General features: G+C 51.5%; 2 protein-coding genes and 1 pseudogene across 2 annotated transcripts; 2 read left to right on the top strand and 1 right to left on the bottom strand.

Moving 5' to 3' along the window:
- Positions 1-1,246: 1,246 nt before the first annotated feature.
- Positions 1,247-2,847, bottom strand: LOC127323307 (uncharacterized; annotated as a pseudogene).
- A 5,207-nt stretch (positions 2,848-8,054) lies between these two features.
- Positions 8,055-9,553, top strand: LOC139839297 (uncharacterized). The gene is made up of 2 exons (XM_071829340.1): positions 8,055-9,377; positions 9,494-9,553. Exons 1-2 carry the CDS (start codon positions 8,055-8,057, stop codon positions 9,551-9,553), a joined length of 1,383 nt encoding a protein of 460 aa, XP_071685441.1.
- A 4,423-nt stretch (positions 9,554-13,976) lies between these two features.
- On the top strand, positions 13,977-15,037 carry LOC127323267 (RING-H2 finger protein ATL39-like). The gene has a single exon (XM_051351428.2). It carries the CDS (start codon positions 14,194-14,196, stop codon positions 14,713-14,715), a length of 522 nt encoding a protein of 173 aa, XP_051207388.1. The 5' UTR covers positions 13,977-14,193; the 3' UTR covers positions 14,716-15,037.
- Positions 15,038-15,484: the final 447 nt, after the last annotated feature.

The raw sequence follows: 15,484 nt of genomic DNA, 5'->3' as shown, positions 1-15,484 counted from the left end.
GCTGCTCGAGGCAGGAGACGGGAAAGCCGTCGTGGGGGGCGTCGGAGACGCAGGTGGAGTCCAGATGCCAGGGGAGGACGGCCCAGATGGCGGCCCAGGATGGCTAGGGGGGAGCGGCCCAGGGAGCGAGGGCGCTGGCGATCGACGTGAAGGAGAAGCATGCATGGCGGGTTGCGGGTGCGCATGCATGGCGGGTGGCGAGCGACGGGAGGGGACTGACGTAGCGGGTAGGGGAGACTGTGTGGCTGCTAGGTCGAGTAAAAAGTCGAGGTCGGCAGGCGAGGAGTGTTTTCGATCGGTGGTGTGGGCAAAGGGAAAAACACCTTCGTCGAAAACGACGTGGCGGGAGAGAATAACTCGCCGGGTTTGAAGATCGAGACACCTATACCCTTTGTGATTGGGAGGGTAACCAAGGAAGACACAGGCGACCGAGCGTGGGGCTAGCTTATGGGGAGCGGTGGCGGACTGGTTGGGGTAGCATAGACAGCCAAAAACACGAAGACGACTATAGTCGGGATAGGTGTTGTATAGGCGGTGGTAGGGGATGGCGAGGTTGATAGACTGAGAAGGGCGCACGTTGACGAGGTAAGTTGCGGCAGCGACAGCCTCGGCCCAGTAAGATGGTGGCATGGAAGACTGAAAAAGGAGAGTCCGAGCAACGTCATTGACGGTCCGAATAGCACGTTCGGCTTTACCATTCTGGGCGGATGTATAGGGGCAAGACAAGCGTAAACGCATGCCATTAGTGTTAAATAAGGAGGTGATAGTGGAGTTGAGGAATTCGGTTCCATTGTCAGCTTGCATGGCAATGACAGGGAGAGAAAACTGCGTGCGAGCAAAGGCGACAAAGGAAATAAGTGTGTCGGCGGTATCGGACTTGTGGCGCAAGGGAAAAGTCCAAATAAAATGCGAGAAGTCATCAACGATAATAAGAAAATATTTGAACCCAGAATTACTTAACACCGGAGAGGTCCATAAATCACAATGTATCAATTGGAATGGCGCGACACTTATAGAGGTAGACCTAGTGAATGGCAAGCGCACGTGTTTTCCAAGCTGGCAGGCGTGGCAAACATGAGTGGCGGCCTTATTACATGGGATAAAACGATTCCTATGAAGATGTGACATAGAGTCACGACCCCGATGACCAAGACGACGATGCCAAAGCTCGGTGGTGGTGGTGGCGAGGAGTCCGAAGGCGGTGCGTGGAGTGGCCGAGGAGGGGAAGGTGTAGAGCTCGCCATAGCTATTGCATCGAATGATCACGTCCTTGGTGAGAAGGTCCTTAACAGAAAAACCGAAGGGGTCAAATTCAATGGAACATTTATTGTCAATAGAAAAACGACGAGTAGAGATCAAGTTTTTGACAATATGAGGAACAAGAAGCACATTTTTAAGGATTAGATCACGAGCGGAAGCGGGAATAGATGCATGGCCAATTTTAGAGATGGGCAAGATGGAACCATTGCCCACGGTGACATGGGAGGAGGATGGAGGGTTGTGAAGGGAGTGGAGCATACCGGGGTCCGAGGCCATGTGGGAAGTGGCTCCAGAATCCATTACCCATTCACCAACAGTGGAGGGCGTGGCCGCATTGTTCAGGGCGGCCATGAGAGCGGACGTGTCCCACGCTGGAGATGCGCCCTGGGACAGGGCGGAGGGAGGCACCGGCGGCGCGTTGACGCCGAAGGCCTGTCCATGCAGGGGCGCCAGGGAGGTGAAGGCCTACGCCGGCGGCATCATGGCGGGGCGCGGACCAAGGAGGCCAGCGCCAGTGGCGGGGCGAGCAGGAGGAGGTCCCGCCTGGATCTGCTGGGCCTGACCCATGTACGGGTTGAAGCACACCCAGGGCCCAACGGTGGGGGCGCTGCCGCGAGGATCGGGGCGATCGCCGTTGCCCCCGCCGCCGTTGCCCCCGCCGTTCTTCTTCTTGCGACGATAATAGCCGCCGCCGCCACCGTTGCGGTTGCCACCGCCATCGTTGCGGTTGCCGTCGCCGCGGTTGGCATCGCCGCGGTTGCCGTCGCCGCGGTCACCACCGCGGTTGCCAGAGGACCCGGCGCCGTAGAGGGCGGTGTTGGCGCCCGTCTGCACAGAGTTGGTGAGCTGCGTCTCGCGCAGCGCCAGAAGGGAGCGGGTCTGCGCGAAGGTTGGCAGAGGACTCTGCATGGTGACGATGGTGGTGATGTCGGCGAAGCGCGGGTTGAGGCCGCGGAGGCAGTTGAGGACGAGGGCCTGGTCCGTGACGGGAGTGCCGACGTCGCGGAGGGCGTCGGAGAGGGACTTGAGGCGGTGGCAGTAGGCGGTGATGGAGAGGTCTCCTTGCACGACGGCGCGGAACTCTGCCTCGAGGTAGACAGCCCGAGTCATCTGGTTGTCGAGGAAGAGGTTGGTGATGAGCGCCCAAGCCTCCTGCGCCGTCTGGTCCTCGGCCATGATGATGTCAAGGATCTCGTCCGAGATGGAGCCGTACAGCCATGAGCGGACGATGTAGTCGGCGCGAGTCCACTCTGCGGTGCGGGCAGCCACGGGGGTGAAGGTATTGACGTGGGCAAGCAGGTCATACTTACCAAGGAGCACGCGAATCAGCATCCGCCACTTGGTGAAGTTGGAGGTCTTGAGATCCAACGTGACGGGCACGTGGGTGCGCACGCTGGCGACGTTGATCGCCGAGGAGGAAGCCGCGGGCACAACGGCCGAGTCGAGGGCGGGCAGGGTGGAGACGCCGAGAGCCGGCATGGTGGAGACAGCGAGGGCCGGCAGGGTGGAGGCGCTGAGGGCCGGTGTGGTGGAGGCGCCGAGAGCCGGCATGGTGGAGGCGCTGAGGGCGCCGTCGGTGTTGGCCATGGGAAAGTGGAGATGGGATCGGGAGCAGGGGTCCTAAGATCGAGTCTGATACCAAGTAAAAGAGCAGGTTTAGGAAACGCCACACCAGGGGCGATCTCATTGATACGTATATATAGGCTTGTAGCCTTGAGTTACAAGAAAGATCTTAAGAAGATCAGGATCGAATCAATCTAGTACGGAAACTAGAGATAACGATCTAAGCCTACCATATACAGTTAGGATACAAAAGGTACATACGCTAACAAAAGAAAATATATTAATATCAAGAGATCTAAACTTTCTTATGTGTAACTGAAATGACAAAAAGTTATTCTGAAAAAGGAAAAAAAAGAAGTAATTTGATGATCTTCCATATTTGTGGAAAGAAACGATGGGCTGCTACATCTGCATGAAACAACTTATCTGTGGATTCTTATGCTCATGAAGAACAAGTAAGTGCGAGCACCCTAGCGGCATACCTGGGCTATCCACGATAGCCTGGTGGCGTTGGGCAGAAAAAATTGGGAGGATGTACTTCTGCTTGTTTGTACTATGTACTGCAAGTCTGCATTTGTACTGCATGCGAGCGAACAGAAAAAATGCCCCGGCCGAAACTTTTCTTTCTCTGGCCACGCCTTCCCCAACCTATTCTCTCTCCCTGCCAAAACCTGTCTCCCATCCAACTCTTCCTGGCGGCGGCTGCGGCGGGCTCCTCTATGGCGGCGGGTAACGGCGGGATCCGGTGTGGCGGCGGGGAATGGCGGGATCCGGTGTGGCAGCGGGGAACAGCGAACGTCGTTGGCTTCGCCCGCGATGTTTTAGCCGAGGATTGTCGGCAGCCGAGTCGGCCCTCCATGGCACCATCGCCGTTGCACGCCGGTGCCGAGACCCGAGAGGTCTCTACTGGTAGAGCGGGCGGCCGCCGCTGGCGCAGATCTCATCGGCAGCGCCGAGGAGCCCGCTCTGTACAACTAGCAGGGGCATCGTCCTCTTCTCCCCCAAATTCCTGCCGCCACCGGCATGGATGACCGCCACGCGGCACTCGGGATACTCATCCGCCACGCGTCTCTCAGGATATTCGGCCGCCGCTCCGACTCCGAGGACGAGGAGGAGAGCATGGCCTCGTGGGGGCGGACCTAGGATTGCGGCAACGGCAACTTCTCCGAGCACGCATCCCGAGGATGGGGTATGCTCCAGCGACTCGAGTCTGTTCCGGAGGGCGACGAACCTGTGCGGCAGCGGTGTCGACGACGAGGTATTATCGCATTTGAGCCGGAGGGGCGGTGGGCTGGTGCATGGGCACTAGAAGGAGAACCTCCGGGTCGAGGTGCGGGTCGTGGCCCACGTTTGCCAGGACTCCGGTGCTCAAGATCCTCCCATGGTCGCATGTAATGATGCTTCTCTACCTTGCCGCTGGATATTTTGCATTGAACTGTTGGTTAGTATTTCAATAATTATAGTAGATGCTCAATTTTTTTGGCCAAAGTAAGAATCAACTTTACATGTTATGTTTATCCAGGTGCAACATGTTCACAAAAGTGTGCTCCCCCTCCTGTGCCATGCTAACGCAACCGCAACTGTATTGTTGACTGGACACCTGTTGCTCGGATAGTCTGATGACAATATCACCATTCTTGGTAAGCAAAATGCTATCCTCTTCCCAGTAAGATTTAGTTTTTCAATTCTAATGTTTTTTTACTGCTGTAATGCTTTTATAATGATGACCACTGAAGTACCACAATTTGGAATCGATGCTAGGAACGGTGCTGGCAAGGCCGATATGGAGGCCCAGGCAGGGGGTGGGGGCACAGCTCCGATTCTGAGAGGCCCAATCAGGGGGTGGGGGCAGCTCCGATTCTCAGCGCATGGTTGTAGAAGGGCTCTAGATCAGCTGGACCTCGTGCGCTAGCGGCAGCTGGACATTAGAGACTTTTTTGCTAATATTTACTATCCTCTTAGTTAACAGGTTGATTGCTCACTGTGGAGAAGGAATATTTATTCAATAGCATTTTCAAGGTATTTTTCTTTTGGTCACCTCTCTCTCAACTTCAGATGATCCATTCTCGGGTTTTTGTAGGCGTGATAGTTTGGAATATCCGTTGAACACCGTCCTTTCAGCAGGTATACTGAACTAAGGTTCATACATGGCATGTTTAGGTATAATGCTTAAGTTAGTTTTACTGAAGATACCGATTCAAAGACAAGAACTCTCCTCCCAGCTCCACCTCCTCCCGCCGCCACCTCGGCGGCGGCGCCCCCCGTCTCTCCGTCTTTCCAGCGACCGCTGATGGCCAACACCGCGTTGCCCCTTCCCCTTCCTCCTCCCCTCCCGCCAGGGTTCATCCCGACACGTCTTTCCCTCACCACGCCGCCTTCCCTCTCCTTCAAGGATGCTCTGCTCTCCCCTGCACCTTCCCCGTCGACGGGCCCCGCTGCGCCGGCCGAGACTTCGCGTCCGCAGCGCACCGAGCTCCCGCGTCCGCAGCACATCGAGCCCCCGCGTCCACGACTCAAGTCCGTCATAACTGCTGACGCGGCTGGGCGCAATGATGGTGGTTGGACGACGGTAGGTGGCCAGCGTTCCTCGCAGCAGCTACAGAAGAGACCTAGCTTCTTTTTTGGAGGTTCGGAGTACAGAGCGCTCCTCCTTAAGAAAGCCAAGGGCAGGTGCTTCCGGTGCCTTTCCTCAGATCACCGCATCGTCTCCTGCCGCAACCCTGCCAAGTGCCTTCTCTGTGGAGACCTGGGTCACAAAGCCCGTTGGTGCACCAACCCGAAGTTCTCCGGCAAGCAAGCTCAAGCCCGTCCTCAGCCCCAAGCTCGCCAGCCGCCTCAAGCTTGCCCGCCTCAAGCTCGTCCCCCTCTTCCACCGGCGTTGGGGCAGGTGCGCACGACCGCGACCGTGGCATCCTCCTCTCCTAAGTTCACCAGCATGGAGGCGCCAGGAGGTGACCGCATCCGATACGTGTCTGGTGTGACCGCTCGCTCTGCGGCAATCGCCGACGCAGAGAGGGCGCTGATGCGACATGCGGTGGTGGCCACGGTGATCGGCTCTCCCAACAAGCTTCAGCTGGCGCAGGTGGTTTGGGCCTTCGCTGCGCGCTTCTTGGTTTCTGAGGCGACGGTGCAGGCTTCCTGGTTATCCCCGAGTGAGCTGCTCATCCAGTTCACAGATCCACAGGTACGTTTGAGAGCTCTTGCTCTGGAAGGTCTCTTCAAGGTTGGGCAGGTCTCCTTCTCCATCGCGCAGTGGACACGGTTCCGCAAGGCGACAGCGGAGACGATGCCGTTTCGCGCCCGCATTTGCATCGAGGGCATGCCCAAGCATGCCTGGAACCTGCCGGCGGTGGCGCCGCTCTTTGGCTCTGATGTCATCCTAGACGCCATCGACGAGCGCTGCAAATCTGAGGATGAGACCGCATGCTTCAAGCTGTGGCTCTGGACCGACGACGTTAACAAAATCGCGACGCGCGGTGTGTTGCGTCTTGAGGAGCCAATGGAGGTCGACTCGCCGCTCCTGCACTTCCCCGAGCTCGGCATCTTCGCCGACATCCCGGAGCGCGTCCGACCCATCCGCCTCCTCAAGCACCCGGTGCTCCTCCACCTTGACGAAGTTCACGACTACACTTCCTCGCCGGAACCAAGCCCGAAGAGCCTCCGCAGCAACAACCATGATGTCAGCAGTCTCCGTTTCGACCACTCGGGTGGCGGTGAGATCACCAAGTGGCACTACCGATGGAACCTCGGCTACGAGGCGGGATCCTTCCCTCCTGCGCCGCCGCGTGGGTCTGTCCACTCTCGGACCCGCTTCTCAGGGCCGGGCGGCGGAGATGGTGGTGGTGCCGGCAACGGTGGGGCCGGCCAAGGGGCAAGCCGCCACGATGGTGGCAGAGGAGGGACTGCCATGCAGTCTCGCTGGGATCGTGCACCGACGTCCTACGACGCCGGAGTTTCTAGCGGCCACGGCCATGGCGCCGGCGGCAGGAGAAGAGACGACGGCGAGCACTGGCAGCTCGTGCTGGCATCAGACGTGGCCCACGACCCTGTCGTTGCTGTCGCTCTAGCTGACACCGGGAGTGGCCCACAAGGCGCGGGTGCGTTGACGACAGAAGAAGCAACTCCCTCTTTGCCGTCCGAGGTTGGGCAACTGGACAGTTCCCCTGCCCGTGAAAGTCAAGAGACTGTCCACGCTGTGGTGCCTGTGGATCTTGGGGTGCATGCTTTGTCTTTGCTTGAGCTGCTCCCTGCGCCTGGACAGGACGACAGCCTCTTGCCTCGTGACCACCATGTGCATGCCACGATGGATGTTGTGATGGCGCCTGATGCTAGGCTTGATCAACATCCCGTGAGCTGCTTTGGGCCGTATTCACCAAAGGGGCCTAGGACGGCATCTGAAGACCAGGCGCCTTTGGAATTGGCTGTGTCGGGGACCTTGCCTCTGGACGCCGGCCCAAGCCTGTTCGCCTCGCCAACAAGGCCTGGCCTGCTAGACATCCTCGACGATATTCCGCACCGCCCTGCTACCCCAGTCAACGCGCTGGCCTTCATCAACAACCTCACAACTCCAATTTCGCCACCACTCTGCACGCCGCCGCCGGTCCCTGCTGCCAAATCCCCCAAAGGCAAAGCCAGCAAGGGGGATCCCACCATGCGCTCCTCCCGCCTCGCAGCGAAGCCTACTGCAGGTCTCCCAACCATGGACAAAGTGAAGCTAGTGCTACTCAAGAAACATGACATTGATGCTGACGAAGTCAATCCCAAGGATGACCTGGAGAAGTACAATAACATCTACAAGCAGCAGCTTCCGCCTGACTACATCAAAGCGGTCGCCTCACTTGTTGATGCCGCGAAGCCTGGTCGCAAGGGTGGAGCCCTGGTGGTGCCACCCGCCATGGCAGCTGCCTAGTTTCGGTCTGCTTGTGTCTGCGTATTACCAGTTTCCCAATGTATCAAATCTGCAGTTGTTGGTTATTCATGATGTGTGTCTCTGTCAAGTGTGGCTTAGGTACCTTCAGATATTGCGTTTATGCTCTGTCAGGTCTTGTAGTTGTGCATCTCTCCCAGTGGACTGTTGGCTGCCTGTGGCTGCTGTTGAGTTACTCCTGGAAATGGATATTAGTCTTTTGAATTGGAATCCCCGCGGGCTAAATAACCCAGCTAGAAGAAAATCGATTCAACGCTTTGTCTGCAACCACAGTTGTAATATGGTAGTTTTCCAAGAAACTAAGATGGCAGATATCTCAGCTTCTGTTGTCTCTGAGGCTGTCGGTGCTCGTTTTGCTTCAAATTTCATATTCAAGCCTGCTGCTGGAACTAGAGGAGGCATCCTCATTGCTTGCTCTGATGACTTTGCCGTTGTGCTTGATCCCTTGGCCTCCTGTGATTTTTTCATTACTGGCACAATCACTGATAGATCCAATGGTTCCTCCTGGTCTATGACCGCAGTGTATGGACCTCAAGAGGATTCTGACAAAATTATCTTTCTTCAAGAGCTTAGAAGAATCAAGACCATGGTCTTGCCTGAGTGGATCATTCTAGGAGATTTCAACTTGATCAAGAGTGTTGATGAAAAGAGTAACTCAAATATAAATATCCGAATGATGGGCAGATTTCGAAGAACCATCGATGAGCTTGAGCTAAAGGAAATCCATCTCAATGGAAGGAGATTCACTTGGTCAAATGAAAGAGAAAACACCGTGCACTGCAAGCTTGATCGTGTGCTTATTACTCAAGCATGGGAATTGTCTCACTTGCAGTATCAGCTTGTCCCTGCGTCAACCTCTATTTCCGATCACTGTCCGATGATACTAAAGAAAATGCAGATCAAGCACTACTCAGGATTCAGATTTGAGGCCTGCTGGGCATCTTGTCATGGGTTCTTAGATATTGTCAAGAAATCCTGGACCAAGCCGGTATCGTCCAACGATGCTGTCCGCAAGTTACACACTAAGCTGTCCAGAACTGCCGCCGGCCTAAAGAAGTGGTATAAGAATCTCCAAAAGGAAACTAGACTGCAGGAAGATATTGCCAATGAGGTTATCTTTCAGCTTGACCTTGCTCAAGAAGAAAGGGAACTCTCAGCGGATGAAAGATTGCTAAGACGGTTCCTCAAAGCCAGATTACTTGGTATTGCTGCTGTTGAAAGATCTAGATGGAAGCAAAGGGCTAGACTATCCTGGATCAAAGCTGGAGACGCTAACACAAGGTTTTTTCACCTTAAAGCAAATGGAAGGAGAAGAAAAAACCACATTCCTGCTCTAAAGTCTGATATTGGCATTGAGGTCACGGATCATGAGGCCAAAGCAAACATTCTACATCAGCATTTTGCTAAACTGCTTGGCACTACTGGACATAGACATGTGGGTTTAAATTGGGCTGCTTTGAATATTATTCCAGCAAATCTTGCGCACCTGGAGGTTCCTTTCACTATTGAGGAGCTAAAGTCAGCTATTTTTGGACTATATTCGGAGAAAGCTCCAGGGCCAGATGGCTTCACTGGACTTTTCTATAAAAAATGCTGGGAGATTATACATCTGGATCTGCTTAAGGCGGTGAATCAAGCCTTCTCTTTTCATGGAAGAAATTGGAACCTATTGAACTCAGCCAATATCACTCTCATTCCAAAAACCCAAAATGCTGACAATGCTTTGGATTTTCGCCCAATTAGCCTTATGCACAGCTTTTCAAAGATCTTTGGGAAGCTTATGGCCACCAGATTAGCGCCTGAACTTCGCAAGATGATAAGCTCCAATCAAAGTGCTTTTATTAAAAGGAGATCCATCCATGATAATTTTGTCTTTGTGAGAGGAGTCATCAAAGAAGCTCATAAGAAGAAAAATCCTTTGCTTTTCATGAAGCTTGATTTTGCCAAAGCGTTTGATTCTATCCATTGGGACTACTTGCTTGAGGCTCTGCAGGCTTTCGGTTTTGGGGAGAAATGGAGAAGAATTATTTTCTTGTTGCTCTCATCTGCTTCTTCAAGAGTGCTTCTGAACGGCACTCCTGGACGGCCTTTCACCCATCGCCGTGGATTAAGGCAAGGCGATCCCTTAGCTCCCATGCTCTTCATATTGGCTTTGGAGCCTTTGCACAGAATCCTTAAGAATGCTGCAGCCGTTGGAATCCTCTCCAATATCTCCGAGCAAACCGACAGAATGCGCACGAGCTTCTACGCCGATGATGCAGCCTTATTTTTAAACCCTGTTAAAGAGGAAGTTAAAAGTGTTTTTGACATCCTGACCTTCTTTGGAAAAACCTCGGGGCTGCATATAAATATCAACAAATGCACCATCTTTCCCATTCGTTGTGAGATGCTGGACCAGGCTGACTTGATCGTTGATTCTGGCTGCAGTATTGGCTCCCTCCCCTGCACTTATCTGGGCCTCCCTCTCAGCTGTAGAAAGCCAAGGAAGATAGACTGTCAGAAATACATTGACAAGATTGCAAGCAAGCTTAAGGCATGGAAAGGGAAATTAATGTCCAGGAAAGGAAGGCTGATCCTTGTAAACTCCGTCCTCACCTCCTCCATGACCTATTTCCTCACAATCTTTGACCCTCCAAAATGGATGACTAAGAAGATTGATAGAATAAGGAGGAATTTTCTCTGGTGCGGAGAAGAAAATGCTTCTGGGGCAAAATGTATGGTTAACTGGCGGCAAGTGTGCTCTCCCAAACACCTTGGAGGATTGGGAATCAAAGACCTAAGTTCCTTCAGCAGAGCCCTTCGTTTGCGCTGGCTCTGGTTTGACTGGCACAATGATGACCGGCCATGGCATGGCCTTCCACTCCCTGTAAGCTCGGATGACATGCTCCTCTTCCATGCTTGCACTATCCTCAAGCTTGGGAATGGAGCTAAAGCACTCTTCTGGAAAGATCCTTGGCATCAGGCCATTGCTTTGCAACACAGTTTCCCTGGCCTCTTCAAGCTTGCGTGGAGAAAAAATTTGACCGTCAAAGATGGGCTTACCAATGGCACATGGATGAAAGGATTGCAGCGCATAAACTCTCCAGAGCTCATTGATCTTTTTGTTTCTCTCTGGAACTCCTTGCAACTGATCACCCTTTCCCCTGACGAGGATACGATTTCGTGGACACAAGCATCAGACAACTATTACACAGCTTCTTCTGCTTACTCTGCTTGCTTTTTTGGGCGGATACCACAACCTCTTCTCGCAGCTGCTTGGGATGTCAAGATCGAAGGCAAAATCAAGTTTTTCCTATGGTTGCTGCTTCAAAATCGACTCTGGACTGCTGACAGGCTTCAAAAGAGAGGATGGCCTCATCAAGATCGCTGCTCCCTATGTGATCAGACCTTGGAGTCGGCCTACCACCTGTTCCTTGGATGCTCTTTTGCTAAGGAGGTTTGGCATGGTCTCTGTGCTTCTCATGCCGCTGTTGCTAATATTGGCAGTCGATCTACCTCCATTCTTGGATGGTGGAAAAAGATAGCGAGGTTCAGAAAGAGCAAGTCTCGCAGAGAGCACGCCGCAGTGGCTGTCTATGCTCTGTGGCATATTTGGAAGGAGAGGAATAGACGAATTTTTGAGAATATCTCGTCTAAACCTGAAGATCTGATTTTCCAGATCAGAGATGCGTTGGCAAACCTGAAGGCCGCTCACAACGAGTAGTTGGTTTTGTTTCTGTTATTTTTCGCCCTTTTTTCTTTACCTTTCCCTGGCTCTTGCCATTGTACAGTTTTCCCTCTTGATATAATGAAAAAGGAGAGCTCCTCCTGTTCACCGTCAAAAAGTTTTACTGAAGATTCGTGATCATAAGGATTTTGGCTTCCTTCAATTATTTTTACTTCTGAATTTGGAGTGACGTCCTATGACTTGGAAACAATTTAAAAGCTGAAGTCTTTTGTATTTATAACTACATAAAGTATTGCCAAGAGCAAACCTAATAATTATACTGGGTTAGTGGACAACATAAACTTAAATTCTAGGCCCATATAATCTCTTTTCCATTATGAATTTATCACAATTTCTATTTCTAGAAGGCCTTGAGCATGAAGAAAGAAGTTAGGAGGTTAACGGTACATTTGCTTGATCAAAGGTCTGATCCATGTGGGCTCCTAACATATATATATTTATGTATAGCCTCGGGTAAGCAGATATCATGGTTGTTCCATATGTTAGTAAGTACAGAGTAGCAATTTTCGTAACTACATGAGTGGCTCTGAAATAACAAGCATTCTATTCAAGGATTTTGCTCTTAAATTCTAGGCACATATAATCTCTTTTCCATTACGAGTGACATAAATTAATATTTGCATGGATCTAAATTTATTGCAGTTGGTTAGATCATTTAACGTGTAGTAGTATAGTCATTTTCATCTTCAGAATATGCATGGATTCAAGCATAAATGTAGTACTACTATGGTAACATTTTATCTATTTACTCTAATGGTATAGCCAGGTCTATAGACCTGTGCAGTTCCAACATTTCTCTATGTATTTGTGAAAACAGTGTTAATTGAATGTTGGTGAATGTTTTTTGGATCTTAAGTATTGAACTCTGATACTTCTGTGTATATGCACAAGTCAAAGATAAAGTTTTGATTGACATGAGAAACTTTTGTAGTTTCAGGATACATCAATTTCACCAGCAGAGGACTATGATTATCTTCTAACCAGATGAGTAAATTAGATGAGCCAAAATTTAGGAGATTGAATATTCTGCTGGCTAGCAGCCTTTATCTTTGCAATTTAGATATGTAATGAGCTGCAAAGTGCAAACTTAGTAAATAACTGAAGATTCACGACATCTCAATCCTACCTGGGTGAGGAGTTTGGCCAGAGTGAAAAAGGGGTGTAAGCTTCTGTCAGTTCCAGGCGTATTTAGCATAGTGCTTGTCATGACTTTGCTTTCTAGCTGTGTGAAACAAGCAATACGTTCCTGATTGATTTGTTGAAATGATACTATGTGATACTGATGGTAGGATAAAGGTTGCAATCTTGCACGGATGAGTCTTCCAGTTTGTATATATAGAGGGTTGACTGTTGTTGTAAGCTATGCTGTGTTTTTTTTCTTAATGGTCTGGGTCAGACAAGAGATGCATGCAGTTTACTTTCAAGTTTTAGCTGACTCACTCCCACAGTAAAAAGAAATAGAAATGGTATCCAACCGGAAGCAACAGATCATGTAGAGGATTAAGCCGCACCAGACCGGTAAGGAGGCGCCCCATGGGGCGCCCCAACCACTAGTGAGTATTGAAGCAGTGAGCTGGGTCCATGATCTTGGGACAAAATTTCACATTTAAAGGTTCCTTCTTTCTTTCTTTTTCCTGTCTTCCTCTTGAGAGTCGCCCACCACTCCCCAACTCCCCCCTCTATTCGGCAGCTCCGCTAACCCGACTTGGTGGGGTGAGGGGAGGCCTGACCTCCGTAGATTTCCGTAGTAGTACTAGTACTAGGTCTTGGCTTACATCTGTGGAGCATCTTCTGCTGAGCCGGTGAGTTGCTCCTAGGGGAAGGCGGTGGTGGTGATGTTGCTTGCGGCGCTCGGGTAGGCAGAGTTAGAGGCGAGGAACGGTGTCCTCTCTACATCCCCTACAATAAAGCTCGAGAGCAGAGCTCCTGTTTGTAGAGATCTGATGGATACTCGACTTTGTCCTTGCGGTCGTGGTGACAAATAGGAGGAAGAAGGGGATCCTAAGTTCCTCTACATGGATCTCTACGTGGAGTGTTTGCGACCGCATGCACACTGAAAGCATCATTGTTGGAGTTTCGTCAACGCTAGACGAGTTTCGTCGGAGTTATTCTTGGTGAAGGGAGCCACTCCAAGCTGGGAAGCAGAGTCCTTCCTCGGTTTTTCGTTCTCTACGTGAGGATCTTCTTCAACCTCAGCTCGAGAATTATTGTCAACTATGCCCCCAAGTGGCAGGTTCCCCGGTCGCGGCGATGCGACCCGGAGCTAGAGGTTTCATATTGGCGGTGGCAACCAAGGACCTAATCGTGCTTTTTTGCAAATAAGTTTAAGGGACCTGGTTGTAAATTAAAAGCCCTATGTTGTATTTCCTTTTTCTTTCAGGAGGGACCGACCTCTTGGAGTACAGAGTACTTTACGTCTCGAGACTCTTCTAGATCTCTCCCGTTCATAGAGAAAAAAACATCAAAAAGGCGTGCCTGCCACTGTACCACATCGCAATGCAAATCCAGTCCCTCACCCTGCTCTATCACAAAACTCGTGAAATCAGCAGGCCGTCCATATAAGCATGGATGCACCGTACCAGTTCAGGTACATCAACTCTTAGCTTAAGCCTCACTTCTCTCTATCAAGTAGCGAGCGAGCTAGCCGAGAACCTGACTGAGAGATTTACACGTCAGTGAGCAATTAGGAAGGCAAACTGAGGCAGCTAGCGACGCCATGGCAACGGCGGCATCGCAGGAGCATGAGCACCGGGCAGCGGACAACGGCACGACCGCGCCGTCACCCAGTGCCACCAACAGCTGGGGGCCCTACTCTGGTGCCGGCAACTTCGCTAGCAACATGGCCGTCATCCTGGCCGCGCTGCTCGCCGCTCTGGCGCTCGCCGTGGCGCTCACCGCCGCTGTCAGGTACCTGCTCCGCCTCCGCCGACGCGGCCGCGCTGGCGTAGCGGTAGGGGACCCGGAGAAGCCCCTTTCCGCGGAGGTGACATCGCCGCCACCGTCTCTGGTGTACTCGGCGGCGGGGACCAAGCTGGCAGGCGCGGCCGAGTGCGCGATATGCCTGGCCGAGTTCGTAGACGGGGACGCCGTGCGCGTCATGCCGGCCTGCGGCCACGGCTTCCACGCGCGCTGCATCGAGCGGTGGCTAGCCGGAGGCCTGCGGTCGTCATGCCCGACGTGCCGCGCGCCGGCTGCGACGCCGCAAACCGATGGGGCTGCAGAGATCGCCGCGTCTTGATGCCAAGTTACATGCAAGTTTCCCTCTCTGCTATCCGAAGTTATCTCCATCTATCTATGTGTAGCAATTTCAATGGGATCGGGATTTCGAACTGGATTGTAGATGATTCATGTAATTGTTGCTCAGTTGGCCCTCTGTTGCATCATTTGCAAATTGCAAGCAACCATTACCCTGGACCATGTCAATCCAGTTTGGATTAATCTTAGAATAGTTCAATGTTGTGGCTCTGTTTAGTACCTGCCGGGGGGAAAAGTTGTATCGCAGTACGTTCTTTGCATTAAGGTATTATCATATAGGGAATGTATCTAAATTTAAATGTATCTATACACTAAGAACGTGTATGTTCGCCTCATTAGATACAAATAAACATATAAATTTGGTTAATCCTAACATCTGCCTGAAGTTCCAACGCACGCCGCTTATCTTTGTCCAACGGGGTTCTTCCGCTTTCCATGTCCAAGCGAGATACCAATTAAACATCTAACACAACTCAGTCCAAAATAAGAGCCTATCACTCTATCAATCAAACATGTACAGTGGTAGAAAAAACATGTCTTCTCTTAGTAATCAACGTCATCTCTACCTAGAGAAGAAGATAAATATTAGAAATACAACACATTATCTCTTATTGTCATCCCTTACAATAAATGAGAATTAATTATTATTTATAAAAAAATATAGCTAAGGGAAGATAAGTCATACAATGGAGAAAATAGTCTTCTTTCATTTTATAAGAGATTATCTCATAGCTAAAAAAAGACAATCTTCT

Source organism: Lolium perenne, chromosome 4, assembly GCF_019359855.2.
Source record: "Lolium perenne isolate Kyuss_39 chromosome 4, Kyuss_2.0, whole genome shotgun sequence".
In the NCBI taxonomy this organism is placed as follows: domain Eukaryota; kingdom Viridiplantae; phylum Streptophyta; class Magnoliopsida; order Poales; family Poaceae; genus Lolium; species Lolium perenne.
This window is presented reverse-complemented; position numbering and strand designations above follow the sequence as displayed.

What these genes read in the sequence shown, in the direction of transcription:
- LOC139839297 (XM_071829340.1), top strand. Translation starts at nt 8,055, where the DNA reads ATGGCAGATATCTCAGCTTCTGTTGTCTCTGAGGCTGTCGGTGCTCGT. An exon ending in ATCTGGATCTGCTTAAGGCG is followed by an intron (nt 9,378 to 9,493) that starts GTGAATCAAGCC and finishes TCGCCCAATTAG; the next exon opens with CCTTATGCACAGCTTTTCAA.
- LOC127323267 (XM_051351428.2), top strand. Translation starts at nt 14,194, where the DNA reads ATGGCAACGGCGGCATCGCAGGAGCATGAGCACCGGGCAGCGGACAAC.